The following is a 26394-nucleotide window of genomic DNA, read 5'->3' as shown; positions in this document are numbered from 1 at the left end:
ATGTGTTTAAAATCACCTGCTGGGTGTCAATAAAGTGTGGCGATTCAACGTGTAGTCAGGAAATTTACATCAAATGATTAACGAGGTTCTGTGGTCAGAGGCAATAGGATGGCAACCCACCACGAACGACCGATGTTCGTGTTGGTCTGTCTTGTCCTTAACATCAGCAAGCACAGTAGCAGGTGGTTTTCTAAAATAACAATTAAGAATGTGAAATTAATTCAGGTGATACATTTTATTTTCAAAAGTGAAACATCTTTCTTCACATCATTTTCTTAGGAGCAAATGTCAAACATAAATCAGAAAATTACTTTACAATTACTTGAAAAGATAATTAAAACTTCCATGAAGCAGTTATTAAATGAAAACCTGTTTCAGACAGACATGTTACTTGTAGCACTTTGTTCATACAAAAAACCTAAAAGCAAAAATGGTACTTGACAATGTTATACTCTGTACTATCAGATGTGAAAGGTCATGTTTCAGTGTTGACAAAGGCATTTAGAGAAAGGGTAGGCATTGATAACCAGGATTGTAAAATGACTGCTTACAAATGTGCACACACTGCTTACCTCATTTGCACACACTGTATATATACTTTTTCTATTGTGTTATTGACTGTGTTTGTTTATTCCATGTGTAACTCTGTGTTGTTTATGTCGCACTGCTTTGCTTTATCTTGGCCAGGTCACAGTTGTAAATGAGAATTTGTTCTCAACTAGCCTACCTGGTTAAATAAAGGTCAAATAAAAAAATTATAAAAAATAAACTGATTTTACTTTCTGATTAGACATTGGGTGGTTGTACTTCTAGCGTACTAACTAATAGTTAAGACCCACGGGCCTGCAAATGCCCATGTCAATGAAGCAATTACATCCCATAGTCAATAAAGCCCACAATTTAGCCTGGTCCCAGATCTGTTTGTGTTTTCTTGCCAACTTCTATGGTCATCCTATGGTCACAACCATAAGAGTTGACACGGCAGCCCAAACGATTTGGAACCAGGCTACCCACAGCCATGTTTTAAGATGCACATCATTTTGAGGTGACTTCACAGTGCTAAGGTGTCTTTTATTAGCCTTCTCATGGTGGTGCTCACTGAGGTGCCCAGCGTATCAGTGATCTGAAAAGTGATTTTGTACAGGTAAGGCTGGACATCTTTGAGGCTGGTGTCAAACACATTGTCAGCTTCCGACTGGGTGGGCATCTTGGGTAGGTACTCGTGCCGGTTGATCACCTCCACGATGTTGATCACCTTCTCACCCAGCTTCTCACCCACTTTCTCCCGGCAGATCTGTCTCTCCTGCTCGTTGGCCAGGTTGACGACATTGACCTTGATGCTCCAGACCTCCCAGGGAATACACTCATCAGAGAAAGGCCAGCGGGACTTTTTTTTCTGGTAGAACTCCAGTGAGATTTGTCCCATTCCATCTGTCCCATTGCCCATGGCATCCTGTAAAGCACAATATAGATTCCAGAGGTCAATGGATGCCAATAAATTACAAGTATAGTTATAACATAACTCATATAATATCTAGCTATACGTTTTACTGGATAATATCTATACATTTCAACAAACAATCCGTCATCATATAGGCCTACCTTGAATTCTCCTACTGCTTTCCTGATGGCCCTGTCAAGCTCATCGGAAGAAACACGAACAAAACTGAAATCAATAAAATCGCAGTCAATGTCCTGTGTGCCAACAGTACCAATGGAGTAGGTGCCCTCTTTCTTGTAGTGAAATTTCCCAGTGCTGCGATGCAGTAAGATAGTGTGCAACAGAGCCAACATGGCCTCGTCCACCTGTCTTCCCTCCACCGACACTTCTAGAGCCTCCGAACGGCAGTTCATGGTGATCTGCTTCCCCACAGAGACAGATGGAATATATGGGGGAATTCGCTATTCCAGCACACCCTTCAACTGTTGTTCACGTTCCATAAAACTGGGCTAAACATCAACACAAGCTAGCTAGCTAACGTTACTGCTAGTTATTGTGAGTAGCTAACTAGCTACTAACGCAGCAAACGTTAGTTTCCTGTGGCAAGCTCGATGGTTATCAAGAGAACACGTTACTTTTAGACTGACTTGTTGAATATTGCAACATGTGTAGAAAATGTGTTGTTGCTAGCTATGTTCTTTATAAGTATTTATTAATAACAACATGCTGACACACAAACTGCAATTTCGTTGTCCTACTAAAAAGGGGAGGAACTACTTCTGTAAACACGTTGGGAAAACTGTGGACCAATCCGAACCGTGTATCCTTTCTTATACCCCAGCAATGTAACAACACGTGTATAAGATACAAGTAGCTATAAGTCAGAAACTATCAATAAAAGCTATGTAATTGCAGTTATTTCTACACAAAAACGCTGATTTTTCTTAGAAATTAAAATGTATTTGAAGATACAATTGAAAGTTTGGGAAAACCCACTAGAGTATAGATGAAAGCAATGCGCACATGGACACTTTAAGGTATCGCTATGCACTCTGGGAATAGCAGTTCATGCCACATCACATGACATTTGCAATTTTTCGATTTCGGTCATCGACGGTATCGGAGATGGTCTTCAAGCGTGTGATGGGGCTTTATAGATAAGGACTTCACAAAAATAATACATTTGTTTCGTCGTTTGAAGCCACGAATAACTTTCACTTGGCTTTACGCCATGGACGGCAAAAACGATTCATTGACATTACATTTTGGACTACGTGATATTAGCTAGCTAGATAACTTGCTAAATTAGCTACCGTTGACTTGTAATCTAAATGAGAGAAAGGTCTGATCCTACCTAGCCAATTTTTATGAAAAGCTCGTCGTTATGTGTAGTTAGCTGACTTACTACTGTTGGCTAGCAATGCTAGGGGCTAGCTAGCAAACACAGACATACAATGGTGTGCAGCTAACGTTAGAAATGAGTGGAGCTTGCTCGAACTTGCTTGGTCTAACTTACTCAATGCTCCGTTATTTAGTAGGTAGCTAAGTTACTTGCATTAACTTTAAGGAAACCATTTATATTGCTTGCTTGTTAGCTACCTAGCTTTCTACTGCAGTTTTATAGACTTCCTTTAAGTCTATAGTTACTGATCTTGGGATATTTTAGTTGGATGTTGAGCCTCCATCAGTAACCACGATATTATTGACCATATAAGAGGCTAACATTGCATAGAGTTACTTGTTCAGTGGTTGAACTTGTTGACAAGACTTGCTCTCATTGCTAATATAGCTGGATCCATAACTCAGATGGCAAACGTTAGCTAACTTCATTGTCTTGAATGACGGGGACTTAATTCAAAAGCGCATCAGACCATGTTTTTGTGCTGGTCTTACTGTCAAGAGACAATATTGTCATTAGTTAAATAAATAGCTGGCCAGCTATTTAAGTCAGTTGCTGAGGATGACTGACCCAGAAAGTCCCCTTTCAAATTCTGTTTTGGGAGACTTGCAGTGGCTTTGCATGGTAACACTGTTCATTGCATCCAGCATTACATTGATACTGTATCTAATACAGTATTTTTACGACGATCTACGGATACAGAAGCCTGAGCAAAACAATGCGGTTTCGGAGGAAGCGGACGCTCTGTTGGGATGGGCGCTGTCACTGAAAAGCTGGAAAAGTCAATGGAGAGTTGCTTGGTGCAGAGCGTTGAATGACGAATCGAGGAAGTCTGGGGTGAGTCCCATGACCCATACACTAGTTTATTTAACTTTCCAAATTACTATGGATTTACACAAGTTGCCTGTAGCTAAATAAATGAATAAGAAAGGCAGTGACAGACGTTAGAAAGAATCCTCTATACCAGAACAAACAACATATGAATGAATACAGGATCTGTATTAAATGAAACAAGACCTGAGCACACAGATGAGCCTCGTAGTAGAAGAAATCACCTTCACAGAATCCAGTGTCAACAACCTTTTCATCTCATACCAAATTGTAAACATGATCCATTTGTAACCTGTTCTGTGACTCTTTTAATGTTGAGATAATGTCAGTTGTTGGGGTATAGCTTTTTGCTGACCACCACCTGACCCAGGTACTCCTAACTCACACAGAGCCCAGTGCAACTAACATTTGAAGAGGAGAGCCTTCAGTCATCAGAGCTGGTGGTTGGCCAAGTGTCCAGCTTTAAAAAATCTGCTGGTCAGAAGGTAAGATAAAATCCATGTCTCAGACTGGCTCTCATCGAATGGCTAGCAACAAATTGCACACAGAATGAAAAGCTCAGTACATGATTCCGTATAGTTCAGATATGTTCATTGTTGTTTCTAAATGCTTATTTTCCTGATTAAAATCAAGTTTGAGGTAAGAGGAGGAATCTGGATCAATTGGGTCATTGTTGAACCCAGTGCAGCGTCGTCCTCCGCCTACAGCCACTGAAATAGTTTTGCAGTTGTTTTTAGTTTGACAGTGGAGGCCTCTTAAACACTAACTACAGTTAGTAAAGAAAGCATTTATGCTGTTGCCATTTCCTAATCAATGTGCCCTAATGTCATAACCAGCCTCTATAGTCAATCGAATCTTCCACTGTAATTCAATGTCAATGGCAGTGCTCTATTGGTGCTGCAGCCTTTTAACTTAATTTCAGGTCCGCAGTGGCCAATATTCTGATTCACACAATGTCCATTAGCTTCACTGGCACTTCCAAACATTTTCCTCCTCGCCTTAAATTGTCTGGCCAGAGCCAATAGCACATTTTTACGACCTCCTCTCCAGCTCCAAGTTTATGGGATCCTCATATAACCAGCACCTCTTCTAAAAAGGTGAAGAGAATTCTCACTGTTTTTATACCTTCTCAGTAAATCAATAATATTTTCACCAATAGCATTAGCAGATTTTGTATGGAAAGAAAAGCAAAGCAGGGTTTTTCAGATGGACTAGTCTGTTATTTAAGCTGCAATATGTAACTTTTTTGGCGACCTGACCAAATTCACCTAGACGTGAGTTATAGATCTGACCTTTTCATTGAAAGCAAGTCTAAAATGCAGTATATCTGTTCTGTGTGTGCTATTTCTATGATTACCATTGTTAAGTTTTGTTTTTGCATCTTTTACATTTTCGGTTTTGTACACCAGTATCAAACGACTGAAAATACAATATTTTTGGTTATTGAAAACACATTTCACAGCGGTTTAGATGGTACAATCATTCTCTGCACTTGTTTGTTTTGTCAAAAACTGAAATTCGGAGAGCTATTAGAATTTTAGCAACCAGGAAATGTTGAAGTGAGTTCTACACATTGCACCTTTTAAATGCCTGCTCAATTTTTTTTGTTTAGGATTTTCTGTAATATGCAAGATCCAGATGCTGCTTCTTTGTTTTTAGAGACTTTGGTAAACAAAGGCTTATCCTTGACCTGCCTGCATTAGTGAGTGTGCAGTAAGAAGCTTAGTTGCTGTCTCCTTATAGCCAGCCCAGTACTAATCAACACTAAGGAGATGAGGGAAGTGATGATGAGGATGGTCCTGCTAGGAGAAATGGGCAGTATGATGACATACTTCATGTTTGGAGCTTTCAAGTTGATTGTTGTCACACACTGAACTAGTAATACAACATTAACACACACACATTGAGGAAAACCAGGTAAACAAGTCTGAATGTGAACCATGTATGTACTTTGCAAGAATACCACAATTATGGTTGGGCATGTTTAGCATCAAGCACCTTTTTACCTCAAATAGTATTTTTTTTGTGTAACCTTGATTATTGTACGGTACTATTGTAACTGTATGCTGTCTTGTCTTCCCCAAGGTGGCACAATGCAAGGTTGTCGGGGACAGGCTTCAGTTCTCCCTCAGTGCATCACCATCAGCTATGTCTCCAGGAGTGCCCTGTAGGTACAGCATGAAGATATCGCCACTTGAAGTGCAGGTAAAGGAACACAACAGTTATGTTCACTACATCTGCAGCTAACATCTTTCCCATCCCATCTCTATTGGAGCGATGCTTTAGACAAACAAAGGTAGAGTGAGGAAGAGAGAGGGGGGGCTCCTGGTTCTCTCCCTGTGTTGTCTTAATGGAGGAAGCTCTGTGATTTATTGAACATGACACACTTCAGCATAGCTTTGCTCCTGCTATGAGAATCGGATTAAAAGGCGAGGGCCTAGAGGTTGGAAGATGTCCTGGAAATCTTATTTTAATCACTGTCTTTCTAATGTAAAATACCGGAGGAGGTATAGGAGCCCCTTCTTGGTAAAGGTGCCCCATTTTTCCTACTACCTCCACTTTTGTCATTGGAGAAGAGAGAAAGTAAGAATAATTTCTCACCTAAAAAGTGATGTTGAGAAATGTTCCCTCTTTCATGTTAAACAAGGTAGAGATGGCTTGATACATCCATTTTATTAGCATCGCCCGTAACTGGGCACCATTTAAAGTCAAATCTCTGACTCGGGCTCAACCGTAATGTTTAGCAATTTAGCCTTTCCCTCTGCTGGTTTTTCCCTCTAGGTTGCTTGCTGTGGCCTAGTACTACTTGTGGTTTCATATTGAACATCATGAAAGTGAGAAAGACAGCCGGAGTGTGTGTTGTGGGTATATTACATAAAGCTCTGTAAGCTTCCATCCCGTCTAAGTTATTGAGCTAGTTGTTAAGCGGTTGCAAATGCACGGCTAGTAAGTGGCTGTTGAAGTTAACCCAATTAAATTAAAGCTATTTTTTAAAATAAATCTGGTGGCCTCGTTGTGGGCCTGATCCTGTCATAAATACAAGTCCGGTGAGAGGTAAAAAAAAATCTAAAGCCAGGACTAGGTTTGGTTTGGTCAGGACACCTTTTGTTAGGGTTTTGGATTGGTTGTTGTATTTGGGAGGGGTAGAGGGAGGCTATTGTTATTTTTTTTCATACTCCCTCCCCTCCTTCAGTTTGTTCTGGAAAAGTCCTGGGGGCAGGCCTTTTGAAATATGTTCATCCTTTTTCACATTGCGACTGACTGACACTAGAATGGTTCTTGTTATGAGTGATTGTGAAAGATGTATTTGAACAGTATATTGAGCCAGTGTGTTTCTCTTTCTGCCTCACTCACACGCTCTGTGGTTTTTGCAGCTTAGTGTACTTTGGCCATGTGTAACCACACAGTTGTAACACAACTGTAGTATCATTGCAGTGGGGCATTTCATGTGACTGACGTGATGGGCTACTATAAATGGAATCCTTTTGTTCTCAGGTATTTTTTCCTAAACCATAAGACACTAGGCTATATTCATTCCCCATTACTATAATGATACCGTGTTTGTTAACATTTTCCCACACATGGATGATACGTCTCCCATGGAAATAGTAGTGCTTCTGGCAAAATATGGTTGCTGTACTTTACTCACCATTACTTGACTCCATTTGTACTGTGCTTTATGTAACACTAAGGCCTACACTTTTTCCAGTATGACATAGTTGGCTGTACAGTCAGAGTGGATTCTAGGCATGCTGGGACAGGATGCCCCAGTCACTAGCACACAGTCCTCTCTCCCACTAGCACATAGCCCTCTGTCTGTCTCTCTCCCACACTCGTTCACTCTCCTTCTCTCTCACTTACGCTCTTTTTCTCTCTATGGTGGACTGCTCAATTACAGCTCATTGTGTTGGCTTGCACTCTGCAGGGGTGAAGCTTGTATTTGGGATAATATAACAACTGTGTTGTTGCTCATGGCCTTTCTGTTGCCCTCTGTTCCCCAGTTGGACTTGCAGATAAGGGAGGCTGAAGGAGAGGTCTGGGTGGGCTGGGGGGTGTCCCATCTGGAGACATGGGACCTGCAGCTCAGCCCCAGCTTCACACAGGTATGGCCCATAACCCACAGTCTGTGGTATAAAATATATATAAGGCAAACATTTGAAAAACTAAGTTCTTCAATACTTCCTGAGGGTAAACTGCAAACCTCAACATGTTTTATTTTTTTATGATGTTTCCAAAAATCATCAGTCCTGACAAGTCAAACTGTAATGGAGATGATTGCTAGTGATGTGATGGTGGAGTGTTGATCCATTTGTCTGTCAGGACAATGCCACAGGCCCAAGTGTGGCTGCAGTAAAGGACGTGCTGAGACAGCTGCTGTGTGCGGCGCGTCCCTCCGTGATGCTGAGTTGCAGGCCTGCTCAGGCCACAGAGGTCAAGGTGAGAGGAAGACATTACAGTTTGACACTGGAACAGGACTCCCGTGGGTCAGGACAGGATCGACAGACCAAAGGAACAGGCAGTACAGGAATAGTTATAAACTGTTTTTTTGGGGGGAGATAGAAATATGCAATGTGTGAAAATGGAAAAAAAAAACGATTATAGTTTACTTAATAAAAATGAAATGTAAAATATATGGTCATTTTCCCCTTCCATCAACCCATTCCAGTTGTAGCCAGCAATGTCGGAGTGGCATTGACTAAAATACAGTAGAATATAATACAGTATATACATATGAAATGAGTAAACATTATTAAAGTGACTAATGTTCCATGTCTATGTACAGTTGAAGTCGAAAGTTTACACACAGTTTTTCACAATTCTTGACATTTAGTTCTAGTAAAAATTCTCTGTTTTGGGTCAGTCAGGCAGGATCAGCACTTTCTTTTAAGAATGTGAAATGTCAATAATAGTAGAGAGTGATTTATTTAAGCTTTTATTTCTTTCATCACATTCCCAGTGGGTCAGAAGTTTACATACACTAAATTAGTGTATGGAAGCATGGCCTTTAAATTGTTTAACTTGGGTCAAATGTTTCAGGTAGCCTTCCACAAGCTTCCCACAATAAGTTGGGTGAATTTTGGCCCATTCCTTCTGACAGAGCTGGTGTTTCGGAGTCAGGTTTGTATGCCTCCTTGCTCGCAAACCACACATTTTCTATGGGATTGAGGTCAGGGCTTTGTGAATGCCACTCCAATACCTTGACTTTGTTGTCCTTATGCCATTTTGCCACAGCATTGGAAGTGTGCTTGGGGTCATCGTCCATTTGGAAGACCCTTTTTTTTATTTCACCTTTATTTAACCAGGTAGGCCAGTTGAGAACAAGTTCGGGATGGGAGGGATTTTATCGGGACGGGACAGGAAAGTTCCGGGTTTATAGAACTTTTGCAGAATCAGGACAGTACGGGAATATTTTGACAAGACTGGACATGAATACATTTTCCCTCTTGTGTCAACCTGTCGAAGACATACAACAACAAATGCACCCTGTCAGCACATTGTGCTCCTGTCACCTGTTGGCCATTTCTATACCTCTCTATTGATAGATTGCCTGATATGCAGCAGTGCTGTATATCAACATAGTTAGGTTGCTTAGTCTCCACACCACGCGTTCCTGAGTCAGGTGTGTTAATGCTGGGCTGGAACAAAAGCATGCACACCCTGTAGCTCTACACTTCTCTCCACTATATAATATATGGTAGTACCTAATATCGGCATGTTCTCTGTCCGCTTCTCTAGGAGGCCTGTAAGCAGGTGACATCACCACCCAAGCCCCCCCGCGCTCACGACTGGAAGCTGCTGGTGAAGAATATCCGAGTGACATGTAAGGAGCAGGAGGACGGTGCTGCAGGTAACTGGATCATAACCTGGTTCAACCATGAAAACATGGGCAAAACAATGAAGTGTTGCTACAGCGCCACATGTGCCTCATGTTGAGGTGGCTGCCAGCAGAGATAACAGTAGCATGAACCCCAAGAAGCTGCTGAGACTTGTTATTTTCTGACATCAGTTGAACCCATTGAAGCCTACTCAATGTGGTTCCAAACTCGCCTACAGTAGCAGGGCTGTCAGAGCTGCAGATCATCATCCACAGCAGGGAGAGAGAAGAGCATCTCTCCCTGTATACATTACTGTTGATAATTAGATGTGTAGTGTTCAGCACTTCTCTCCCCTGTTGCTTCTTTTTCATTAAAGCTAAGAGGACAACTATGCTGATAGGGTTTATTGTTGAAATGTGCAGTGTGGCATAAAGCCAAGGAGGCAGCAGCTATGCAATAGCCAGGGCAACTTGTGTCTCCACCAGTTGATACATTATTCATTGTTACAAGCCTGATAGCCAGACTGACTTTATCTCAGCCATTGACATGTACACTGATATTTCTAATATTGAGTTTCACCCCCCTTTTTCCTTAGAACAGCCTCAATTCGTTCGTGCATGGACTCTACAAGGTGTCAAAAGCGTTCCACGTGGATGCTGGCCGATGTTGATTTGAATTCTTCCCACAGTTGTGTCAAGTTGGCTGGATAAACCCAGCAGCGTTGCAGTTCTTGATGCATTCAAACCTGCCTGGTACCTACTACCATACCCTGTTCAAAGGCACTTAAATATTTTGTCATGCCCATTCACCCTCTGAATGGCACATATACGCAATCCATGTTTCAATTGTTTCCAGGTTTAAAAATCCCTCTAACTTGTCTCCTCTTTAATTGATTGATTTGAAGTGAATTTAATAAGTGACATCAATAAGGTATCTTAGCTTTCACCTGGATTCACCTGGCCAGTCTGTCATGGAAAGAGAAAGTGTTCCTAATGTTTTGTACACTCAATGTAAATGTACTGTCACTACAAGTAACTATCTTGCTATTAACCCTTCTGCAATTTCTGGCAGCCCTGAGAAAATCTAATTTACATAACAATAAAAAACATCAGTCCATCTGTTTCAGCCAGAGAGATCTGTTTTTTGGTGCTTCTCAATCTACCTCACCCGCCAATATCTCCCTTCCGCATCTGCAGTGATAGGTGGCAGAGCTAAATCTGTTTTTCAGACCATGAGACATCCCGAAAATCGGTCTTCTCACGAAAACATCTGTAGCGTCCATACGGTTTGGCTTACAAACCATTATGACCCTTTGGAAATTTTCACGACTGGGAACAAGACCAGTTAAACAAATTAATGGAAGTGTATATGTATGGATATAGTTTAGTGCCTAAAATATGGGGTTGAATACATGTCCCAAAATATATACAGTACCAGTCAAAAGTTTGGACACACCTACTCATTCAAGGGTTTTTCTTTATTTGTACAATTTTCTACATTGTAGAATAATAGTGAAGACCTCAACACTATGGAATAATGTTGTAACCAAAAAAGTGTTAAAGAAATCAAAATATATTTTATATGACAGATTCTTCAAAGTAGCCACCCTTTGTCTTGATGACAGCTTTGCACAGTCTTGGCATTCTCTCAACCCGCTTCATGATGTAGTGACCTGGAAGGCATTTCAATTAACAGGTGTGCCTTAACTTAATTGGTGGAATTTCTTTCCTCAGTGCATTTGAGCCAATCAGTTGGGTTGTGACAAGGTACTCTATGGGTGGTATACAGAAGATAGCCCTATTTGGTAAAAGACCAAGTCCATATTATGGCAAGAACAGTGCAAATAAGCAAAGAGAAATGACAGTCCATCATTACTTTATGACATGAAGGTCAGTCAATCCGGAAAATGTTGATAACTTTTAAAGTTTCTTCAAGTGCAATCGCAAAAACCATCAAACTCTATGATGACTGGCTCCCATGAGGACCGCCACAGGATAGGAAAACCCAGAGGTACCTCTGCTGCAGAGGATAAGTTCATTAGAGTTACCAGCCTCAGAAATTGCAGCCCAAATAAATGCTTCACAGTGTTCAAGTAACAGACACATCTCAACATCAACTGTTCAGAGGAGACTGCGTGAATCAGGCTTTCATGGTTGAATTGCTGCAAAGAAACCACTACTAAAAGACACCAGTAAGAAGATACTTGCTTGGGCCAAGAAACACGAGCAATGGACATTAGAGTGGTGGAAATCTGTCCTTTGATCTGATGAGTCCAAATTGGAGATTTATTTTGGTTCCAACCACCGTGTCTTTGTGAGACACAGAATAGGTGAACGGATGATCTCCGCGTGTGTGGTTCCCACCATGGAGGAGGTGTGATGGTTTGGGGGTGCTTTGCTGGTGACACTGTCGTGATTTATTTAGAATTCAAGGCACACTTAACCAGAATGTCTACCACAGCATTCTGCAGCGATACACTAGTCCCACTACGCAAAAAACAGATGGGATATAATTTGTTTTTCAACAGGACAATGACCTAAAACACACCTCCAGGCTGTGTAAGGGCTATTTGGCCAAGAAGAGAGTGATGGAGTGCTGCATCAGATGACCTGACCTCCACAATCACCCCGACCTCAACCCAACTGAGATGATTTGGGATGAGTTGGACCGCGGAGTAAAGGAAAAGCAGCCAACAAGTATTCAGCATATGTGGGAACTCCTTCAAGACTGTTGGAAAAGCATTCCTAATGAAGCTGGTTTAGAGAATGCCAAGAGTGTGCAAAGCTGTCATCAAGGCAAAAGGTGGCTACTTTGAAGAATCTAAAATATGTTCCATGTAGTGAATCTTTTATTCCATGCATTTCTATAGGCTAATAGCAGTAATGCCCCAAAAAATGTTTATGCCTAAACTAAGGTGTTCAGACCATAGAAATAGAATGAACTCATTCTAATACTGTAGGTTCAGACATCCAACGTCAATTACAATGAGGCGGCAGCGTTGCCTAGTGGTTAGAGTGTTAGTGTTGGACTAGTAATCGAAAGGTTGCAAGTTCAAATACCCTAGCTGACAACGTACAAATCTGTCGTTCTCCCCCTGAACAAGGCCGTTCACCCACTGTTCCCAGGCCGTCATTGAAAATAAGAATTTGTTCTTAACTGACTTGCCTAGTTAAATAAAGGTAAAATAAACCATTTTATTTAGTTTTCCAACAATTACTTGAACGTCGACTTAATCTAATGTTCAAACATTATAATGCTCATGACTTGGGTTGTCAGTGTACTGTACCAATCAACCCCAATGTTTGATTTGTATGGGGCTGTGCATTTCTGTTGAACTCCTCTTCTGTTGTTTGCACTTCGCAGGCAGAATGAATCCCCTGTGTGTGCTGCAGCTAGACGACCCTCCACAGAAACTCTCCACTTCAGTCCTACAAAACACAGCCAGCCCAGCCTGGGACCAGCCCTTCATCTTGTGAGTCCAGACTCGAGATCCACTGCTACTGCTGCTGCCAGAGAGTCTTTACAGAGCCCTTTTTATATGGAAATAAAAAATGAAGCTAGTAGACATTATAGTGACATGTGAGATCAATCTCTTAGTAAACACTTGCCACTCAGTCGCATAATATCCAACCCACAGTCCCTCTCGCTCCCTCAGTCTTCCTGTTGCTCGTCCTCAGTTTTGTAAATGTTCCTCTTTTTCTCACCAAGTGAGCTGAATGGACGATCAAAAGAGCTCAATATTCAGCTGCTGGATGATGGGAAACCTCAGGAGAGTAAGTATATATTTGTTTTGTATCTCTAAATTTAGTCACAGGGAGAGGTAAGGATACTAATAGTATATCTGATGCACACCCACAATATTTGAATTTAAGAACAATTGAAGCTTTTTATCACCCTTAAAATATGTCTGATAGCCTTAATGTTGTCATTTTACTCATACACTGACTTAATTGTTGTTTGTGAGCAAAATTATACAGTTAAAGTCGGAAGTTTACATACATTTAAACTCTGTTTTTCACAATTACTGACATTTAATCCTAGTAAAAATTCCCTGTCTTAGGTCAGTTAGATCACCACTTTATTTTAAGAATGTGAAATGTCAGAATAATAGTAGAGAGAATTATTTATTTCAGTTTTTATTTATTTCATCACATTCCCACTGGGTCAGAAGTTTACATACGCTCAATTAATATTTGGTAGCATTTTCAGTTCCTTCCACAAATTTTCTATAGAATTGAGGTCAGGGCTTTGTGATGGCCACTCCAATACCTTGACTTTGTTGTACTTAAGCCATTTTGCCACAACTTTGGAAGTATGCTATCTATTTTGTGAAGTGCACTAGTCCCTCCTGCAGCAAAGCACCCCCACAACATGATGCTGCCACCCCCATGCTTCACGATTGGGATGGTGTTCTTCAGCTTGCAAGCCTCCCCCTTTTCCCTCCCAACATAACGATGGTCATTATGGCCAAACAGTTCTATTTTTGTTTCATCGGACCAGAGGACATTTCTCCAAAAAGTACTGTCTTTGTCCCCATGTGCAGTTGCAAACTGTAGTCTGGCTTTTTTATGGCCGTTTTGGAGCAGTGGCTTCTTCCTTGCTTAGTGGCCTTTCAGGTTATGTCGATATAGGACTCGTTTTACTGTGGATATAGATACTTTTGTACCTGTTTCCTCCAGCATCTTCACAAGGTCCTTTACTGCTGTTCTGGGATTGATTTACACTTTTCGTACCAAAGTATGTTCATCTCTAGGAGACCGACTGCGTCTCCTTCCTGAGTGGTATGACAGCTGCGTGGTCCCATGGTGTTTATACTTGCGTACTATTGTTTGTACAGATGAACGTGGTACCTTCAGGTGTTTGGAAATTGCTCCCAAGGATGATCCAGACTTGTGGAGGTCTACCATTTTTTTTCTGAGGTCTTGGCTGTTCTTTTGATTTTCCTATGATGTCAAACAAAGAGGCACTGAGTTTGAAGGTAGACCTTGAAATACATCCACGGGTACACCTCCAAATGACTCAATTGATGTCAATTTGCCTATCAGAAGCTTCTAAAGCCATGACATAATTTTCTGGAATTTTCCAAGCTGTTTAAAGGCACAGTCAACTTAGTGTATGTAAACTTCTGACCCACTGGAATTGTGATACAGTGAATTATAAGTGAAATAATCTGTCTGTAAACAATTGTTGGAAAAATTACTTGTTTCATGCACAAAGTAGATGTCCTAAACGACTTGCCAAAACTATAGTTTGTTAACAAGAAATTTGGAGTGGTTGAAAAACGAGTTTATGACTCCAACCTAAGTGTATGTAAACTTCCGACTTCAACTGTATGTATGAAGTCTTGTTATAGCAAACTGATTGGCATGTGTTGTCTTCCTGACAGACTCCTTAATGGGTCAAGTGTCTGTGCCTTTTCATCTGGTGAAGAAGCAACCCAAAGGACAGCAAACATTTGCCCTCATATCCAAAGACAAAGACCAAGTGACTGGGTCACTTACTGCTGAGGCAAGATAACTGCCTTTTTTAAGGCCCAGTGTGTTTTTTATATATATTTCCACTCTGAGGTGGGAATAATATTGTGAACATTATGATAATGCCCTTTTACTGTAAGAGCTGTGAAAAAAGACCACCTGAAATGTCAGCCTGTTTTGGTAGGATGGAGTTTTGACCTGCCTGGTGACATCACCAGGTGGTAAGTTGGTTAACAGACCAATAAGAAAGAGTTCCAAACCTCTCTGCCAGTAACAGCTAGTTTTCCGCTCCTCACTCCCAGGCCGTCTTAGCAAAATTCTTGCTTGTCAAATTGTTCTTAGCTAAGAAGCTATTTTTGTTTCTTTTTGGCCATTTTATTGAAAAGATTCATAGTAAGTTACTTAATTGTTACCCAGAAATGATTTGATATAGAAATAAAAATATCTGCTTTGGACATTTTAACTTCTGAATACATATCAAATTCATATCCAGTACCTTACCGTTTTACACAATGAATCATGTCATTCCATCCTTTCTCTCGTCCCCAAGTTTACCTACTTGGAACCTAGCGAGGTGCGGTCGTGGCAGCCCCCTACTCCAGCCCTCACTAAGAGAGTGGAAATGGACCGCACGGTCATGCCCTGCGGTACTGTGGTCACCACAATCACTGCAGTGAAGAGTAAACCAGCTCGACCACTACTGCCTGGACTGAGCAAAAATCCCACCCAGCGTACGTATTGAGTCTTTAACAATACAATTAACGTTTAAGATGGAACCCCAAAAGTATGACAGCAGGTAGCCTAGAGGTTAAGAGCTTTGGGCCAATTACCGAAAGGTCGCTGGTTCGAATCCTGGGCAATTAGATGGAAAATATGTTAATGTGCCCTTGAGCAAGGCACTTAACCTGAATTGCTCCTGTAAGTCGCTCTGTCTGCTAAATGACTAAAATGTAAATATAAGGCAATAATTTGGAGGTAATATAGTCCTTGTCCACATACTATCGACAACTATTCTCTGGGGCTTTGATGTTGAGGCTTTTGGACTTTTTTTCAACACATGACGACTGCCTCTTGTCTAGGCATTACTATGAGATGTTGCTTACAGGAGATGAGCTCAGCTTATTTTAAATAAAATGTATAGAATGCAGTTACCGGTATTAATGTCAATAAAATGATGAGGATCTTATCCAAGAGATCTTGTATGTTTTCAGAGACCCCCTTGAAGCCTCCCAGCGGCACCAAGTCCAAGCTGTCGTCTCGGAGGGTGTCAGAGCAGCCATCCATGCTGGGGACGATGGGGAGTAAGGCCCTGTCCTCTTCCGACACAGAGCTGCTTATGCTCAATGGGTCCGATCCTGTGGCAGAGGCCGCCATCCGCCAGCTCCACGAGTCAGCCAAGCAGAAGCTCAAGTCCCCGGTCAAGAAGAGCACCATCATCATCTCAGGAGTGGCCAAGGTACCATAATAATACGTAAGATTTGGTTAGGGATTTTCTGAAACCCAAAGACACTTGAACTCAAAGGCATACCATATGGAGCAGCTCGGCAGTACACTCCAAAGGTCAAATAGGGGATGCTTATATTTGCCCATTTTCACTGCATTAGCAAGTGGGTAACCTGCACAAGTGTGGAATGCAAATGTTCATCATTAATCATCACCATTATTGATGGCGACCCTGGAGCAATTAGAGTTAAGTGCCTTGCTCGAGGGCAGAGCAACAGTTTTTTTTCTAACCGCTAGGCTATTCTCTACCTCTTAGAGGCTTTTCAGCTCTTCTTTTTTAAATGTTAAGAGTGGGTTTTCTATTCTGTACTCCATTTCTTAGACCCCTCTTTCTCAGGATGATGAGATGGCATTGATGGTGGGCTACGCTGCTGCGATGGATGCCTCCATGTCGGAGCAGGGTTCTCAGGAGATTTCTCTGGCGACTGCTTCAGTAGTAGGAGCCAGTAGCAACCTCCCGGAGGCGTGGTCAGAACCCCAGGAGGGCCCCAGTGGAGTTGTCCAGGCTCAAGCCCAGCAGGCAAGCCAAGCAGAAGAGGACCCAGACAGAAATGCAGATAAAACCTCCATGTCCCTCTGCATCTCAGAGTCGGGCTCCAAAAAGAGCAGGGGTGAGAGTTTATGGGATGGTGCCCTATGCCGGCACTGTGGCAAATCTTTAAGATCTTATTGTTGTCTATTTTTAGCCTTATTCTCTCCTACAATATTCTACCGGGCATATCACTTTGGTAATGCTCTTACTCTACTCAAGTCCTTATGATCCTGGTCACCACTCCAGTCTTCTCATTTTTCCTTCCTCCTATCTCCACCCTTCCCTTGTCTCTTTATTCTTTGCCATCTTAAAGAGGATACCATTGCTAACCAGAAATGTTTTCCTGAAGAGTAAGTTACCTCACAAGCAGCTGTTAGTAGCTTGGTACAGTAGTGACTAGACTAGCATGCTATCCATCTATGAAATGTGACATTCACATTTTCCTCCAGATGGTATAACATCTTTTAGGCTGCAAAAGCTCCAAGCTGCGTTGTAGGAGCAGTTTTAGGTGCACTTCTATCAAGGTCGGTGCTATTTGTCAAGACCAGAGTTGGGGCTGGGCAATATGGACTAAAATTCATATCTTAACGAATCACAATATCACACTTAAAAAAATAATGTTTTCTCTAAATAAGCTTTGTTGTACAATTAAAGGTCAAATACACTGCATTTTCATTGATCTAAAGAATTTCCGGTTTGTGAAATGATATCCTTTTTTGCAATAATCACTGATCTGGCTTTCAAGTCTGTCTATTAAAATGTGTTTTTTGTTACAAATTTAACTAGAACCGTGCATAATGCACATTCACTAATAATGACTAACTTCTTGTAGCAGGCATAACAGAAAATTAACACAGGTTTCATAAACAATCTTTCAAGCAAGTCCACATGCTGGTGAGTAGCCCGCTCATATTTATATTTCAAGTCTAGCCAACTTGGAACTACAGTGCATTCGGAAAGTATTCAGACCCCTTGACCTTTTCCACATTTTGTTACGTTACAGCTTTATTTAAAAATGTATTAACTTGTTATGGCTGCAATCCCGCTAACGGGATCGATATGACAACTACCAGTGAAAATAGAGGGCGCCAAATTCAAACCACAGAAATCTCATAATTACAATTCCTAAAACATACATGTGTCTTATATCATTTTAAAGTTCATCTTGTTGTTAATCCCACCAAAGTGTCTGATTTCAAATATGCTTTTCAGCAAAAGCACTACAAACGATTATGTTAGGTCTCCACCAAACCACAATAAGCACAGCCATTTTCCAGCGAAATATAGCATTCACAAAAAGCAGAAATAGAGAGAAAATGAATCACTGAACTTGAATTATCTTCATCAAATGACACTCATAGGACTTCATGTTACACAATACATGCATGTTTTGTTTGATAAAGTTCATATTTATATCGAAAAATCTGAGTTTACATTGGTGTATTAGATTCACTAGTTCCAAAAACGTCAAGTGATTTTGCATAGCCACATCGTTTCAACAGAAATACTCATCATAAATGTAGATGATAATACAAGTTAGAAACATGAAATTATAGATATACCTCTCCTTAATGCAACTGCTGTGTCAGATTTCAAAAAAGGTTTATGGAAAAAGCAACCCATGCAATAATCTGAGACGGAGCTCAGAACAGCCAAATTAGCCGCCATGTTGGAGTCAACAGAAACCAGAAAATACCATGTCCAAAAGTTCCGTAACAGTCAGTAGAAACATGTCAAACGGTGTACTGAATCAATCTTTAGAATGTTGTTTACATATATCTTGAATAACATTCCAACCGGAGAGTTAGAATGACTTCAGATGACCGGTGGAACGCAGGTCCTTTCCCTGTGAACGCGCATGGTGAAAGCTTGGTCAACTCGTGGCAGTGGTGACTATTTCCTGTCTCATTCGACCCCCCCCCCCCCCTTCACATTAGTCATCAGACAAAGTTCTATTGACTGTTGACATCTAGTGGAAGGCGTAGGAAGTGAAAACTCATCAATATCTCGCTGTAATTTCAATGAGAGCTTGGTAGAAAATCTGCCACCCCCAGAAAAAATACAAACAGGAAGTGGAATTTCTCAGGTTTTTGCCTGCAATATGAGTTATGTTATACTCAGACATAATTCAGTTTTAGAAACTTCAGAGTGTTTTCTATCCAATACTAATAATAATATGCATATATTAGCAACTGAGACTGAGGAGCTGGCCGTTTACAATGGGCACCTTTTCATCCAAGCTACTCAATACTGCCCCTGCAGCCATAAAAAGTTTTTTCTTTCATAAATCTACACACAATACCCATAATGACAAAGCATACAAAAGTAAATAAATACAAAGTAAATAAATAAAATATCACATTTGTGTAAGTATTCAGACCCTTTACTCAGACCTTTTGGTGGCAATATAGCCTCGATTCTTCTTGGGTATGACACTACAAGCTTGGCAAACCTGTATTTGGGAAGTTACTCCCATTCTCTGCAGATCCTCTCAAACTGTCAGGTTTGATGGGGAGCATCGCTGCACAACTATTTTCAGGTCACTCCAGAGATATTAGATCAGGTTCAAGTCCGTGCTCTGGCTGGGCCACTCATGGACATTCAGAGACTTGTCCCAAAGCCACTCCTGCGTTGTCTTGGCTATGTGGTTAGGATTGTTGTCCTGTTGGAAGGTGAAACTTCACCCCAGTCTAAGGTTTTCATCAAGGATCTCTCTGTACTTTGCTTTGTTCATCTTTCCCTCGATCCTGACTAGTCTTCCAGTTCTTGCCACGGAAAAAGATCTCCACAGTTTGATGCTGCCACCACCATGCTTTACTGTAGGGAGGGTGCCAGGTTTCCTCCAGATGTGACACTTGGCATTCAGGCCAAAGAGTTCAACCTTGGTTTCATCAGACCAGAGAATCTTATTTCTCATGGTCTGAGAGTCCTTTAGGTGCCTTTTGGCAAACTCCAAGTGGGCTGTCATGTGCCTTTTCCCGAGGAGTGGCTTCTGTCTGGCCACTATACAATAAATGGCTGTTTGGTGGAGTGATGCAGAGATGGTTGTCCTTCTGGAAGGTTCTCCCATATCTACAGAGGAACTCTGGCGCTCTGTCAGAGTGACCATCAGGTTCTTGGTCACCTCCCTGACCTGACCAAGGCCCTTCTTCCCTGATTGCTCAGTTTTGCTGGGTGGCCAGCTCTAGGAAGAGTCTTGGTGGTTCCAAACTTCCATTTAAGAATGATGGAGGCCACTGTATTCTTGGGGACCTTCAATGCTGCAGACATTTTGGATACCCTTCTCCAGATCTGTGCCTTGACACAATCCTGTCTCGGAGCTCAACAGACAATTCCTTCGGCCTCATTGCTTGGTTTTCGCTCTGACATGCATGTGGGACTTATATAGACCGGTGTGTGCCTTTCCATATCATGTCCAATCAATTGATTGTACCACAGGTGGACTCCAATCAAGTTGTAGAAACATCTCAAGGATGATTAATGGAAATAGGATGCACCTGAGCTCAATTTAGACTCTCATAGCAAAGGGTCTAAATACTTATTTTCATAAGGTATTTTTATTTTTTAATCAATTAGCAACATTACTAAACCTTTTTTCACTTTGTCATTATGGGATATTGTGTGTAGATTGATGACCATTTTTTACATTTTTTTTTAATCAATTTTAGAATAAGTCTGTATCGTAACAAAATGTTGAAAAAGGAGAGAGAGGGAGCTTAATTAGCATCTCCCGGTATGATGCAGTCAAGACGGGTACTATGTAATCATATTTTATGATAAATAACCTCGCTATGGTAGCTATTAGTCTACAATAACACAAGTTGGCTTGCTTGGTTGGTTGCTGTCTCTCCCTCCTCACTGCTTCCCGTTTCACTCGCTCACAGTAACTTACGGCTCCTCCCCCACAACAGGGTAAGTAATAATATGGGGATGAGGTAGTTGGGTGTGCTAATTACAGATTGGCTGTGTACAGTGATCAGTAAGCTGACAGCTGATGCTTAAAGTTAGAAAGGGAGATATAAGACTCCTGCTTCAGTGATTTTTGCAATTTGTTCCAGTCATTGGCAGCAGAGAACTGGAAGGAAAGGCGGCCAAAGGAAGTGTTGGCTTTGGGGATGACCAGTGAAATATACCTGCTGGAGCTCGTACTACGGGTGGGTGTTGCTATGGTGACCAGTGAGCTGAGATAAGGCGGGGCATTACCTAGCATAGACCTATAGATGGCCTGGAGCCAGTGAGTTTTGCGACGAATATGTAGTGAGGGCCAGCCAACGAGAGCGTACAGGTCGCAGTGGTGGGTAGTATATGGGGCTTTAGTAACAACTTTAGTGTGCAAGTTGCTACAGGGGGTGCTGAGATGTTGGCCGAGGTATGGGTAGCCATACGTAGAAAAATGCTTATTGAAATTATCAATTGTTGTAGATTTTTTGGTGGTGACAATGTTTCCTATCCTCAGTGCAGTGGGCAGCTGGGAGGAGGTGCTCTTATTCTCCATGGACTTTACAGTGTCCCAAAACCTTTTGAAATTTGTGCTACAGGATGAATATTTCTGTTACTAAAAGCTAGCCTTAACTTTCCTAACTGACTGAGTATACTGGTTCCTGACTTCCCTGAAAAGTTGCATATTGCGTGTGCTATTCGATGCTAATGCAGAACACCACAGGATGATATTGTGCTGGTCAAGGGCTGTCAAGTCTGGGGTGAACCAAGGGCTATATCTGTTAGTTCTACATTTTTTGAATGGGGCATGCTTATTTAAGATGGAGAGGAAATCACTTTTAAAAAGCAACCAGGCATCCTCTACTGACAGGATGAGGTCAGTATCCTTCCAGGATACATAGGCCAGGTCGATTAGAAAGGCCTGTTTGCTGAAGTGTTTTAGGGAGTGTTTGACAGTGATGAGGGGTGGTTGTTTGACCGCGGACCCATTACACACACAGGCAATGAGGCAGTGATCACTAAGATCCTGGTTGAAGACAGCAGAGGTGTATTTAGAAGGCAAGTTGGTCAGGATGATATCAAACAGGGTGCCCATGGTTACGGATTTAAGGTTGTACCTGGTAGGTTCCTTGATAATGTGTGTGAGAATGAGGGCATCTAGCTTAGATTGTAGGTCGGCCGGGGTGTTAAGCATGTCCCAGTTTAGGTCTCATCACAGTACGAACTCTGAAGATGGATGGGGGGCAGTCAATTCACATATGGTGTCCAGGGCAAAGCTGAGGGCTGAAGGTGGTCTATAACAAGCGGCAACGGTGAGAGATTTGTTTTTGGAAAGGTGAATTTTTTTTAAAGTAGAAGCTCGAATTGTTTGGGCATAGACCTGGATAGTATGACAGAACTCTGCAAGCTATCTCTGCAGTAGATTGCAACTCCGCCCCATTTGGCAGTTCTATCTTGTTGGAAAATGTTATTGTTGGGAATGGAAATGTCAGGATTTTTCGTGGCCTTCCTAAGCCAGGATTCAAGCATGCCTAGGACATCTGGGTTGGCAGAGAGTGCTAAAGCAGTGAATAAAACAAACTTAGGGAGGAGGCTTATAGTGTTAACATGCATGATACTAATGCTTTTACGGTTACAGAAGTCAACAAATGAGATCACCTGGGGAATGGGAGTGGAGCTAGGTGCTGCAGGGCCTGGGTTAACCTCTACATAACCAGAGGAACAGAGTAGGATACGGGTACGGCTGAAGGCTAAATGCTATAAGAACTGGTCGTCTAGTGCGTTCGGAACAGAGAGTAAAAGGAGAACGTTTCTGGGCGTGGAAGAATAGATTCAAGTCCTAATATACAGACAAGGGTATGGTAGGATGTGAGTACAGTGGAGGTTAACTTGGGCATTGAGTGACGATGAGACTCTTCCTAGAGCTGGCCACCCGGCCAAACTGAGCAATCGGGGGACAAGGGCCTTGGTCAGGGAGGTGGCCAAGAATCAGATGGTCCCTCTGACAGAGCTCCAGAGTTCCTCTGTGGAGATGGTTGTCCTTCTGGAAGGTTCTCCCATCTCTGCAGCACTCCACCAATCAGGCCTTTATGGTAGAGTGGCCAGACGGAAGCAACTACTCAGGAAAAGGCCCGTGACCGCCTGCTTGGAGTTTGCCAAAAGTCACCTAAAGACTCTCAGACCATGAAAACAAGATTCTCTGGTCTGATGAAACCAAGATTGAACTCTTTGTCCTGAATGCTAAGCGGCACGTCTGGAGGAAATGTGGCACCATCCCTACGGTGAAGCATGATGGTGGCAGCAACTTGCTGTGGGGATGTTTTTCAAGGACTGGGAGACGAGTCAGGATCGAGCGAAAGATGAACAGAGCAAAGTACAAAGAAATCCTTGGAAACCTGCTCAGGACCTCAGACTGAGACGAAGGTTTGCCTTCCAAAAAGACAACAACCCTAAGCACACAGCCAAGACCGTGCAGGAGTGGATTCGGGACAAGTCTCTGAATGTCCATGAGTGGCCCAGCCAGAGCCCGGACTTGAACCTGATCAAACATCTCTGGAGAGACCTGGAAATAGCTGTGAAGCGATGCTCCCCATCCAACCTGACAGAGCTTGAGAGGATCTGCAGAGAAGATTGGGAGAAATTCCCCAAATACAGGTGTGCCAAGCTTGTAGAGTTATACCCAAGAAGAATAGAGGCGGTAATTGCCTCCAAAGGTGCTTCAACAAAGTACTGAGTAAAGGGTCTGAATACTTATGTAAATGTGATATTTAAATTTTTTATTAATACATTTCCAAAAATGTTTATACCAGTTTTTGCTTTGTAATTATGGGGTATTGTTTGTAGATTTATGAAGGGGGAATCAACCGTTTTAATACATTTTAGAAGAAGGTTGTAACATAACAAAATGTGTAAAAAGTCAAGCGGTCTGAATACTTTCCGAATGCACTGTATATGTCTTTTTGGCTTCAAAGACATTAACACTTGTAGGCTATAACAAATGTGCATTGTCTTGCAGTGACAGAACGATAATTGAGGAATTGTAAATAATTAATGATTACCTAGTTGGGCTTTTTTAACTTCTTGATGTAGACCAACATCATCATCCTCTGCCTGCATCCCTACCTTTAGCCTGCCTGCCTCTGGTATAATGCATTTCCACCTGTCACTCTGATGGTTTTCATATAAGCATTGTAGGCTACTCGACTGTGCCCAGTTAATGTCTAACTGCCCACAAACTGAATAGCCTTATTCTAGCTGGCTACTAGACAGAGACGCTGTCCGTTCAGCCACACCCCATGGATCTCCACTATGCCTATCTGTACCGAGGCGCTGTCCATTAAGCGGTGCTGAATCACAGGCACGTCCTTAATGTGTAGATTTTTCTTCATTCCTTGGTCGAATTTGTTTGTCTGTGTGTCCTTCCCGGTTGTAGGCTAAGTCATTCCTATGTGTGCCTTTTATTTCAGTGCATGTATAGAATTTATCTGGCATAGTTTGCATTCGCGTCAGCTGTTTTATGCTCTGGTTACTTTCACATTGATGTCGGTATTTAGTGGGCATTGATAGCTTGTATTTTGCATCTGTCATTCTGCAGTGAATGCACTGCTCCACAAGTAGGATAAATGAGTCAATGTAGCCTACAGTATGTATGATGAGTTTGAGTAGTACGTTGTACAGGCTATTCCGCAGACCTTGAAACCAAATATAAAGCTCATATAGGGGTGGTAATGTCTGAGAGACATTTTGTTTTTGCTCTTCTACACAATTTTAAAACTCTATAATGCTATTTGGTGAAGTACAGTAAATGAGCTTCAACTGGTGGATGTATTTCTACACCCCACTTTGCCATACCCGAGGTTTAGCCGAACTGACACCACTGCCACCCCCAAAACACAGCAACCCCATCACCAAACTACTTCCTGCGGCTATGTAGATGACACAATTTCAGTTATTGTTGAATTATATTAATTTACGACAACCTCGTCTTGTTTTCTCCTCTTCCTCCCACCAGGAGGCGGCTTCCTGCAAAAGAGTGCCAAGCTGTTCTTCCGCCGGCGCCGCCAGTGCAAGGACCCGGGTATGAGCCAGTCGCACAACGACCTGGTGTACTTGGAGCAACCTGTGACGGTGGACCGAGAGAAACGCACAGCCACTTTCAGCCGGATGTTGAACCGCAAGCTGCTGCCGAAGAGCAAGAGCAAAGCCAACGGCTCCACAACCCAGACATCCACTCCCACCCTGGAGGAACAACACGCAGCCTGACTCTCCCTCCAATAGTTCTGGAGCCCCCTACGCTGCCACTCCTACCACCTCTAACCCCTTCTTTAGTCCTCCAGCCCCCCACGCCGCCACTCCTACCACCTCTAACCCCTTCTTTAGTCCTCCAGCCCCCCACTCCACCACCCCTACCACCCGCTTCTTCCCCTCCTCTAGTCCTCCAGCCCCCCACTCCACCACCCCTACCACCCGCTTCTTCCCCTCCTCTAGTCCTCCAGCCCCCCACTCCACCACCCCTACCACCCACTTCTTCCCCTCCTCTAGTCCTCCAGCCCCCCACTCCACCACCCCTACCACCCGCTTCTTCCCCTCCTCTAGTCCTCCAGCCCCCCACTCCACCACCCCTACCACCCGCTTCTTCCCCTCCTCTAGTCTTCCAGCCCCCCACTCCACCACCCCTACCACCCGCTTCTTCCCCTCCTCTAGTCCTCCAGCCCCCCACTCCACCACCCCTACCACCCGCTTCTTCCCCTCCTCTAGTCCTCCAGCACCCCACTCCACCACCCCTACAACCTGCTTCTTCTCCTCCTCTAGTCCTCCAGCCCCCCACTCCACCATCCCAACCACCCGCTTCTTCCCCTCCTCTAGTCCTCCAGCACCCCACTCCACCACCCCTACAACCTGCTTCTTCTCCTCCTCTAGTCCTCCAGCCCCCCACTCCACCATCCCAACCACCCGCTTCTTCCCCTCCTCTAGTCCTCCAGCACCCCACTCCACCACCCCTACAACCTGCTTCTTCTCCTCCTCTAGTCCTCCAGCCCCCCACTCCAACACCCTTACCACCCGCTTCTTCCCCTCCTCTAGTCCTCCAGTCCCCTACTCCACCACCCTTACCACCTGCTTCTTCCCCTCCTCTAGTCCTCCAGTCCCCCACTCCACCACCCTTACCACCTGCTTCTTCCCCTCCTCTAGTCCTCCAGCCCCCCACTCCACCATCCCAACCACCCGCTTCTTCCCCTCCTCTAGTCCTCCAGCCCCCCACTCCACCACCCCTACCACCCGCTTCTTCCCCTCCTCTAGTCCTCCAGCCCCCCACTCCACCACCCCTACCACCCGCTTCTTCCCCTCCTCTAGTCCTCCAGTCCCCTACTCCACCACCCTTACCACCTGCTTCTTCCCCTCCTCTAGTCCTCCAGCCCCCCACTCCACCATCCCAACCACCCGCTTCTTCCCCTCCTCTA

General features: G+C 43.0%; 2 protein-coding genes across 4 annotated transcripts; one reads left to right on the top strand and one right to left on the bottom strand.

Moving 5' to 3' along the window:
- Positions 1-216: 216 nt before the first annotated feature.
- On the bottom strand, positions 217-2490 carry LOC110533658 (autophagy-related protein 101). The gene is made up of 2 exons (XM_021618087.3): positions 1603-2490; positions 217-1453 (listed from the first exon to the last, which is right to left on the bottom strand). Exons 1-2 carry the CDS (start codon positions 1852-1854, stop codon positions 1052-1054), a joined length of 654 nt encoding a protein of 217 aa, XP_021473762.1. The 5' UTR covers positions 1855-2490; the 3' UTR covers positions 217-1051.
- LOC110533657 (C2 domain-containing protein 2) lies at positions 2351-26394 on the top strand. Of its 3 annotated transcripts, XM_090186378.1 has the most exons (14): positions 2505-3677; positions 4061-4156; positions 5757-5876; positions 7673-7774; positions 7992-8108; positions 8709-8789; positions 9408-9519; positions 12851-12959; positions 13196-13260; positions 14874-14995; positions 15512-15692; positions 16173-16417; positions 16787-17075; positions 24948-26394. In XM_090186378.1, the coding sequence occupies exons 1-14, from the start codon at positions 3402-3404 to the stop codon at positions 25196-25198; spliced, it is 2166 nt and encodes a 721-aa protein (XP_090042504.1). In that variant the 5' UTR covers positions 2505-3401; the 3' UTR covers positions 25199-26394. The 3 variants fall into 3 exon arrangements, 2 of the variants coding, with proteins under 2 accessions (XP_021473761.3, XP_090042504.1); XM_021618086.3 differs by lacking the exon at positions 8709-8789 and having other exon boundaries at positions 2351-3677; XR_016483653.1 differs by lacking the exon at positions 14874-14995 and having other exon boundaries at positions 24948-26052.

The sequence above is a fragment of the Oncorhynchus mykiss genome, chromosome 10 (assembly GCF_057628025.1).
Source record: "Oncorhynchus mykiss isolate SJ-2025 chromosome 10, ASM5762802v1, whole genome shotgun sequence".
Taxonomy (NCBI): domain Eukaryota; kingdom Metazoa; phylum Chordata; class Actinopteri; order Salmoniformes; family Salmonidae; genus Oncorhynchus; species Oncorhynchus mykiss.
Note: the sequence above shows the minus strand (reverse complement) of the source record. Positions and strands in the feature narration are given on the sequence as shown.